Genomic DNA, 9981 nt, shown 5'->3' on the forward strand with positions numbered 1-9981 from the left:
TAGAATTTAATCAAGACCATATATACATTTTGCTGAAAAAATTCAAGACATTTATTCAGAGAAAACTGTGATATCATGCAGAAAAAACTTTCCTGAGTGAGATCCCATAAATATATCAGTTGGCTGTTGCAAGAGAGGATTAGTTGATGGCTGGACTCACCAGGATTACACAAATCTTATCACATCTATACAGAATTACACAAATCTTAGCAAATCTACACAAAATCAGCCAAATAGTCAAGGATTTAGCAATGGATACAAAACTGGCCATACAAATTTCTGAGTCATAGTTTTGTAATTTGGGACATATGACACCTATTTTACATTCATGATATAAATCATATTCATATGATACCTATTTTACAATTCCTAATACAAATGTCATTGCTCATTTTAATCACATACCTAGAAGTTAGAAATATAAACTATTTATATAAGTTATGATTGATCATGCAAAGAATCACAATAAATATTGACTTGTGATTAAGCTCCATCTTTTGAATTTTTTATGTATTTTCTTTAAATGAAGGATGGATATATATATATATATGTACGTATTTGTTATGAATAAAATTCACCAGGAAAATATAACTTATATTTTAAATAATAGGAGTTTAAATATAACCCTCTTTGAATCATTGAGTCAATACAGAAATTTATTTTATACTTCAAGATAAAACAAATTTAAGATAAATATGCTAAAGTTTGTTTTAGCAACAGCCTAAATCCTGAAGCAATATTGATTTACGTACATATTGAATTGCTTTTTGAATCACTTTTAATGTGAGATATATATAATGTGTTTATGTGTGTGCATATATGTGTGTATAGAGAGAGAGAGAGGGATATTTAAAGTCCTGTTCAAAGAAAAGTGTTTGTCATGCCTTTTCTGAGTCAATCATGAAGTCAGGCTCTAATGAATTTGCTAAGCAACAGTAAGAATGGGAAAATTACTTAGTTCTGCTCTGCTCAATTGGAATAAAAAGTTAGAAGTTCTCTCCAGGTAGTGAGTCAAAGGGCCAAAGTCACAGTGCCATTTCCTGCTTCATACTGTGACCATTTAGTAAAACAGAATTGGTCACCACGTTCTTAGCATTGCTTTTCAGAGATGTCATGCGCACTGCTGAAGAGCTGAGTAGGTAGCTGGTTGATTTCTCTCGATAGGACTTCCTCCCACAACAGAGCTGGCTGTTGAAATGCCTCCTGAAGCTTTCACTGAGTAGGTAAAGAGCAAAGGGATTGACACAGGAATTGCAAAAACTCAGAACCCGAGCAATTAAGGTGACAATCATGTGGCCTAGAGACGGATCAATCTCCTTATAGTTGAAAGACCGATACATGTAGAGGATATGATTTGGAAACCAACAGAAGAAAAAGCAGGCCACAAAGACCAGCACAATTTTAGCCAGGCGTTTCCGTGTTTCCATCTGCAAATATAAGAAAACAGTCCTACTGATTAAAATGTAAATGGATCAGCCACTTATATCATGTCACAACAGGAGTAAAACTTACAGCACAACAATACATCCAAAATGCATAAATTATTTATGTTCCTCATCAAAGTGATGATTTGAACAATTCGATGAAGCCTATTTTGGTCACTACACTATTTTCCTGTCAAAATACTTGACGGTTTATATAAGACTAGATGGTAAATTATTAATAAATGGCTATGTCTTCATGTTAAAACTATGATCTTAAAAACTCTATTTTATTTTTAACTATTTTCCTTTTGCTTAAAGTTTCATTGTGTTCAGTACAAATATAAATCATTTCTGTTTGTATTAAATCCACTAAATTAATGAACCATAGACTATAATCAAGCTTAGGTATTTTTTCAAAAATTGGAGTGTTTTAAATAGGAAAAAGTGATATAGTGAGGCAGGGCTTAACATTTTTTAACTGTTACTCCACAGAAAAGAACTTGAGATTTACACTCTTCACTCACATAAATAAAAAGCATGTGATAAACTGTGAATCCTGTAAACATTACTATGTTGTCACTTTTAAAATAAAAATACATTTTCTTTTTGGCATAAAATTCACATATTGCATTTACTGTTTTTTTCAGAAGGTCTTCAGGAATGTGATAAATAGACAAAACTCAAATATTGGACATTAATTTTTTTAATCTACAAACAATTTCGTATCATCTAGAGTCCAGGGTTTAGCTTATTTGTCTAATTTGTTCTGATAATCAAAGAAGGCAATGCAAACGTGAAAACATAATTTATCAACAAACCTGATAGTAGGCATTGTGATATTTTCTGAGCTAAAATTATTGGTCAACTTGAATGTCTAGAGAAGACTGGAAAGTTTTAGGATTGGAACAGATCTGACGTTAAAGAGCAGCAGAGAGCGCTGATGGAGGAAGCAAGGGAAGGTGCAAGCGAAGAGAAGCCCATTCAGGAAGCAGAATGTGATACCCCACATGGACTGTGGCGCACACGTTAGGCAACTCAGCAGTTTTAAGGAAGTCGAATGTGAAATTTATATTACTACGCAGTGTCGTCCCCAGCAGGTGGAGCACGGGTGCAAGAATTTTATCGCAATCTGTACTTGGAGATTCAAGTGCACAGGTAGGTGATGTCAAGACCCAGTCAGAGTTTATAGGTCCCAATAGGGAAATTCACAAAAACAAGGCAAAGCCAAGGCCATTAAAAAACAAAACAAAACAAAACAGTTGGGGAAGGGGCTGTGTGCGTGAGAGAAACACAAGGTTACAAACCAAAAGCAAAATCTCACATACCTAAATTAAAATACACAACAGATAACCATAGGGCTCTGAATAAATGAACTGATTATATAAAGTAAAACTACAGTGAGCCTATGACATGAATATTTTGTTTCAGTGATGCCAAATATTTAGATAATAAATCTATTAATTTATCAAGCAATGCCTTTAATGATTGGTTGATTTTTTAAGTCGTTAAAGCAGATGTGGATCTTTGATGTCAACCGCCATCCATTAACGGAGGTTACCTTCCACGCAAGAAACTTTTCCCAGCTTCTGCTGTTGCTACAGTGCCCAAGGCCCCAGCCTATTGCTCCACCTACATTCCAGCAAATTTTAATGCACTGCAATTCAATTTGTTTGCCTTCAAATTGGGAACAGGCACCCATAACGTCCCTATACCTACAGAACCCCTCAGAAGAACTTTTCTAGGAGTACACAAATGCACAACTAGAAACTCTTTCCCACAAAAACTCTATGTCCTTCTCTTTGTGGATTAACACAATTGGTTTTTACCTGAAATTAGTACAGCATATTCTTTAAGGAAGAAAAAGTATATAAGGTACATGTTGTAATTTTTAAATTAGAGAAAGCTATAAATTTGAGTTGGGCCACATATTGCTTCAGCATCAGCCCACCTTTGGATCACTCTCATCCTTTTTCTGCTGCACAGGCTGTTCCCAGAGCCTCCCATTCTGGCATCTCACCCAAACCCCACCCCCAGATCCTAGGTAGTGTCCTACAGTCCTATCCTGATGCATCCTTCTTCCCGACTCCAGTCATCTTTAGTGGGCTAATTGGAGAAGAGACAATAATTAAATACATTTATACTTAATATGTGAAAATTTTCTGGTTTATTATGTTGTTTGTTGCATAAACATTTGCACATAAAGAAAGGCCTTCAGAGGCAGTAATATCTGATGGTAGAATTCTAGGTCTTGTCACAGGCCCAGATGGCTGATAAGCTGGATCCAATGGGGCATCAACATCGCTATAACATGACCACATATTAGAAATCCCCTCACATTCCTTCCAGTGAAGGCTAGTGCAGGTCTGACTCTGTTCTCATCATTCATAGGATTGAGAGCCCAGGAAATAGAACACAAAATAGCAATTATTGGTCCTTACGGCACACCCCCAACGCACGCCTACTAAGCTTACCTGCTTTTTTGTATGTTCGTTGTATTCTCCAGGAAGATTATGTGCACTTTTAACTAAGGTCTTTGCAATGTGATAATAATAAATGCTAATAATAGCAAGTGGTATGAGGAAATAGACCAAGAAAATGAGCACTGAATGAATCTTGGGATGTAATTCATCCGTCTGAGGGTAGGGAATACAGGCTGTGAAGCTGCTATTGTCCAAGCCACCGATCCGTGCCACTTCCGAAAACACTGCTTCAGGAACTGCCAGCAGCACAGAGACCACCCAGATGCCCATGGCCTTCACACAGGTCCACAGCACTGCCCCTGACGTCTGCATGTCCATGGGGTTTACGATGGCTCTGTACCTGGGAAGACAATACAGCTCAAATTATTCTCTTAAAAAGAAAGAAAGAAGACCTCCACTTGATAGGAGAGGTGCCACACTCCATCATTCCCTGGCTGTTTTGTAGTGTATAGAAGAACTAAGGTCCCTGGTGCCTCCCTGTCCACAAGTCATTCCACTGCTGAGTGGCACAGAAGATGGGAAGAGAGAGGAAAATATTTTAAATGGGCATTTCCCAGATTGCAGTCATTTGCTTACCTCTTTCACAAGCTTCTTCTAAATCTACATATACCACATGCATCATTTATTGAATATTTTTATTTAGTTTTCTTTTTTAATGTATTATTACTGTAATTAATATAAATAGACAATAACCATGAAATATAAAATGTCCACAAAATAATATCATTAGATTCTTCCTTGACACGAGTTTATAGCTTCTGAGCCTGAGACGTCCCACTTTTTTTTCTAAGGCCATATAATAAATTTTAGAGGCTAATTCAGACTGGGATTCTTCTCCATAATACAATCATAAGGAGGGCTGAAAGAACTGAAAGAATTGAAAATGGAATAATATTCTGTCTTTACAGCTCAAATTTATTTCATGTCAAGATCCCAAAAAATTCTCTGTCCTCCCACCTAATATACTACTGGTAATATGCCAGCAATATACTGTATTACTGTGCTCTCTATTTCTTACCTCTGTAACTTTATTTTGTTAGGCAAAGACACTTAAGTCATCCCATGAAGTTAGGATATATGGCTAAACAAATCATTGAATTTATTGTTTAAAAACACTAATGACAGGTTTTTATTTGTTTGGTTGGTTGGTTTTCCATGGCTGTAACTACTACTTACTTTTAAATTCAAGTTGTGTCGTTTATTTTGCAGTTACATTTTATGATGTTCTTTCACTCTGATAAAACTAATGAATCAGCTTCTGCATTCTTTTTTTTTTTTTTTGCTTGGGTGTTTGCTTTAAACTTTAACTTTTAAGTCTGCCATTAATAGAAAAGGCTAATAATGATCATACCTGGAATACCTGAAAATGTAATAATGTGGTTTAATGGTCAAGAGTTCAGGCTTTAAACTAGGTTCAAAAATGCTGGCTCCGTCACTCACTAGCTGTGAGATCATGAAAATGTTGCCAAATTTCCAATCTCAGTTTTTCTTCCCTCTAACATAGTTAATTTTCAAATAATAGTGCCTAAGTCATAGCATTGTGAGGATTATAAAATCACACAAAAACTTAGCATAGTGCTAAGTGCAATTAGTCTTATCATCCACAAGAAATCACAACATTTCATGAGATAGAGCAAGAGGCTATCAAGTACCAATCAATACTCAGTTGCTATGTTCTAGAAGAGAAATAGAAGTGTAAACCATTTCCAACCCATTTTAAGTGAATATTGGAATATATTGTATAATTTCATCACCAGTGACTCAGGTTCCTTAATTTATATTTTCAAAAGACACACTGGTAGGCAAGGGTAGCTTATGGACCAAGTAGAAGAGGCAGCTCACCTTTCTTTATCATTATTATTCAAATATCCATGCTGTGTTCACAAAGTACATGATACATATATGAAACAGAGAAAGTCAGTAAATATATGAGGATTAGCATTTTCTCTGACCTTGGTCAGGGCAAATGTACCTGTGTCTCCATGACAATAGATTGAGAAAATTGGTGTGAAATACACACCACCCTGGGTCTTGCTGCCAATATCACGTTTTAAAAATGAAAGCATAATTATAGTAATTTTAACTATGGCGATAGCTAGTCATTAAGTTTTATTCTAATCATTAAGTAGGTTTTTTTTTTAACTTTCTAGGTAAAATGGGTCCCCTAAGGAGGGACAGCTAAACTAAAAAGTCACATTTTGGTTTTGGAATTCAAAGAAAACTTTTCAAAGGATAATAGAAATGGTGCCATATAAGCAAAATGAGGTGCATAATTTACACAAAAGGCACCAAATTTTCCAGGAGTGTAGTTTTACAGAGTATGCTACATGAACTAAAAAGTGAATAGTTTTCAGTTTAAAGGCATCCAACTCTTCCCTGAATTTTGTCTGTCCTTGATGAAGATTAACTCTTCAATGCCAAAGTAATGTAAGGGAATTATTGCAAATACCAGGAAATTCAGATCCAGACTCATTTTTCACTAATAATTTAATTTGTAAATTAAAGAGGAGAGTAAACACCACCTTAATTATCCAAGTTAAATTGTTTATCTAAATAGCTTAAGTCAGCCCCCTATTCCCAGGGAGAATTAGACCACAGCTCCATGTAATGATGCCTAATTGTACATTTTGCCCCCACCTCTACCCAGACACTTCCTCCTACTTAAATGGCCAAAAGCATGATTATAGAAAGCTTGGGATAGTGGCACTGGACTCTGAGCCAGGAGGCCTTGATTTTCCTCTCAGCTCTACCTAATGTAATTAGGAATTACATTCCCTGGGCCTCAATATCCACATCTGGAAAATGACAAGATTGAACTAGTTGATCTGCAAGATAGAATAAGGAACACTTCACACCCTTAAAATACATGAAAAGCAGATTTGATATCAAAGATGTATTTTTACAACATTGTTTTAAGATACTAAATTTTGATGCCTACCTGTAAAAAAAAATCACTTAACTTCAGGTATTAAACAAGAATGTGAAGTCATCTGTCTAAAGAATATTTATTATTCTAATTGGTTTTGCTTCTAATAAATAGTATAATTCAGTTAATAAGTGTAAATAATGTTTCCCCTTATTTGAAAAAAAATCAAAATTAAACATTTGCCTAATATTAAGGCAGACATTCTTACCTTTCAGATTATTATTCTACTGAATAAGGAAAGTACACTTCCAAGATTTTAGGCACACACAAAAAGCTTCTACAAGATAGTTGAACTTTTGCACGTTTATTCTATAGCTTTTCTATGAAATAGACAATAAAGATTCTCAAAGTGTGTTTGGGGGGCTAGGATATGCACTTTCAAATGCAATTTTAATTATTTTTAAAAATAGTAATTTTCTTACATTTTTTTCAAGTTTCACATCTCCATCCGTTTTAAATCCGTGTACTTCCCGGATACATTCTCCCTCTCCATCCCCAGCCTTTCTTTGCACCCTTCTCCTAGGTGCGCTCGGGTATAGCTTCTCTCCCCACCCCTCTCCACCACTTTTCTGGGCCACCCCACCGCCCTTACCTGTCGGCACTGAGGGCAGTGAGAGTGAACACGGAAACCCCCACGGAGGTGAGCTGGATGGCCGGGATCAGTTTGCAGCCCACCTTACCGAACATCCACTCGTCAAAGAAGTAGCGCGAGGCGTCCACCGGGACGCACGTGAGCAGCAGCAGCAAGTCCCCGGCCGCCAGGTTAGAGATGAAGATGTTGGGGACGCTCCTCATGGCGCTGCTGGTGATGAAGATCTTCACCAGCATGATGTTGCCCAGCAAGCCCACCGTGATGATGAGCAGGTAGAGGGACGGGATCACACAGCGGATCACCAGCTCGGCGGAGGTCCCGTCTGAGGCTGGCAGGAAATCCCTTTCGGACGCCTCGGGAACGAAGCTGCTGTGGTTCGCGCCGGTGATCGGGGACAAGTCGTAAAGAGACGTGGAGGGCATTGTCTCCTCTCCGGGAGAGTCCGCGGGAATTTTCATGCGCCCAGGTGCCCTGAATAGTGCAACCCGCGCCTGGGTTTAATCGCTTTCCCTCTCGCCGGGCAAGTTTACTGCCCGCGGGAACGTGTCACACCGCTGCGTCCCAAAGAGGACAGGACTGGTGAGAAGTCGGTCCACACGCTCCGGTGATTCACTTCTAGGAGGGATACGTTGGTTCCTGCAAGCTCTGAGTTTAGATTGAAAAAAGAAGAAGCAGCGGTTGAGTCTTTGTTTTGTATTGAATGGTTCGCTCTCGCTTATAGCTAGCAGAGAACAGCACTTTCGAGAACAAGGAACTGTCCCTCTGGGATTAACAGAAGTACCTGCCCGACTGTTCGCACAGAGCAGCGGAAGTCATCCTGGCTGTCCAGGCCGGCTCCGCTGAGATACTGGGAACTAGCGTGGGGGCCGCTGGCACTTTGTTTTCCCACAGCTTCGCTCTTGTTTCTACAGTTCCTGTCGTATTGTGTGGGATCCCAACTGGAGGGGACCTGAGCCCTCGCTCTCTCCCACTGCGTCCCTGTATACACCCACCCTTATCCGCCTCCCAGCGGGAGGAGCCCCAGGAGAGAAGTTTGTGAACCTCAGAGGCTTAGGGGTTGAGCTGGCAAGTTCCTAATGCCCACACACTAAATTTACGAAAAAGAACGAGTTCCAAGAGTGACGTAAATGAATGAAATCCTTTCCCTCTTCTTAGGATCCACATCTCCTAGCCCAACTATGGAAATTCTGTCCTATAGTTGGCATATTATTTTTAAACTTACATTTTATTTTTTTTTTTATTTTTTATTTATTTATTTATTTTGAGACAGAGTCTCACTCTGTTGCCCGGGCTAGAGTGCTGTGGCGTCAGCCTAGCTCACAGCAACCTCAAACTCCTGGGCTCAAGCAATCCTCCTGCCTCAGCCTCCCGAGTAGCTGGGACTACAGACATGTGCCACCAAGCCCGGCTAATTTTTTCTACATATTTTTAGCTGTCCAGATCATTTCTTTCTATTTTTAGTAGAGATGGGGTCTTGCTCTTGCTCAGGCTGGTCTCGAACTCCTGAACTCGAGCGATCCTCCCGTCTGGGCCTCCCAGAGTGCTAGGACTACAGGCAGGAGCCACCGCGCCCAGCCTCCAAACTTACATTTTATTGAGATATACATAAAGTATACATTTATTAAATTTAATGTTTAATCTAACCGCCATTCATAATCAACAATCTAACCACCATCTCCCAAAGTAACCACTATTCCACCTGTTACCATCTTAGACTAATTTGCCTGCTATTGAGCATCATATAAATGGAATTATTCAGTATACACTCTTGTGAAGTGATTTCTACTTCAAATCAAGAAGGAATAACAGAGAAAATATTAAGCAAATAAAACCCAATAAAATATATGAAATAGTAGTTTTTGGATATTGATCAAGAGAAGCAAAAAACAGTGATCCCTGAGATAGTGTAAACAGATGAGGTGAGCTCTACAATTGTTCCAACTTTCTGCCTAGAGAAAGAGTTTTCAGGCCATGCACAAGGATAAAGAATTCAGAATGAGCCTGAAAGTCTCTCTAACTTGAGGAGATGGGTTTGGGATTTGCAGGGCAGAGTACTTGAGCAAAGAGAACAGCATAGAAAGGGAGAACTCTGGAAATTCACGAAGGGTCCTCCTTTGTGTGAAAATAAGCTAAATACTTATTTCTACGTGCATATAAGAAAATTAACCAAGTCTTCGGAAAAAACTACCCAAAGGGAGTAAGGAAAACAAGACCCACAGATTAATCAGTGCTTTAAATAAGTTGTGTTCCCACCAGCCAGAGTGTAAAAACCTTGTTATATACAGAGTTTCAGAAACATTACTCAGAAAGTTATTGTGTCTATAATTAGGAAAAATTAACCACAGACTAAAGTCTTCTCTGGTCTTGACTTCCACACTAAACCAATAATGACAGACATGATATAATAAGTAGATAGGGGCATTAGAAATGTTAAGAAAACTATTTCATGTGTTGAAGAAGGAAGAGGAAAACATCTGCATGTTAAGGAGAAACATGGAAATATAAAAGAACATATATTGAATTTCTACAGAGGAAAAAACAATGTGATGAAAAATAAAC

At 38.2% G+C, this 9981-nt stretch overlaps 1 protein-coding gene across 1 annotated transcript; it reads right to left on the reverse strand.

Moving 5' to 3' along the window:
• Positions 1-1025: 1025 nt before the first annotated feature.
• NMBR (neuromedin B receptor) lies at positions 1026-7844 on the reverse strand. Its single transcript, XM_069488643.1, has 3 exons — positions 7423-7844; positions 3896-4244; positions 1026-1427 (listed from the first exon to the last, which is right to left on the reverse strand). The coding sequence occupies exons 1-3, from the start codon at positions 7842-7844 to the stop codon at positions 1026-1028; spliced, it is 1173 nt and encodes a 390-aa protein (XP_069344744.1).
• Between the last annotated feature and the right edge of the window lie 2137 nt (positions 7845-9981).

This window comes from Eulemur rufifrons, chromosome 15 (genome assembly GCF_041146395.1).
Source record: "Eulemur rufifrons isolate Redbay chromosome 15, OSU_ERuf_1, whole genome shotgun sequence".
Lineage (NCBI taxonomy): Eukaryota > Metazoa > Chordata > Mammalia > Primates > Lemuridae > Eulemur > Eulemur rufifrons.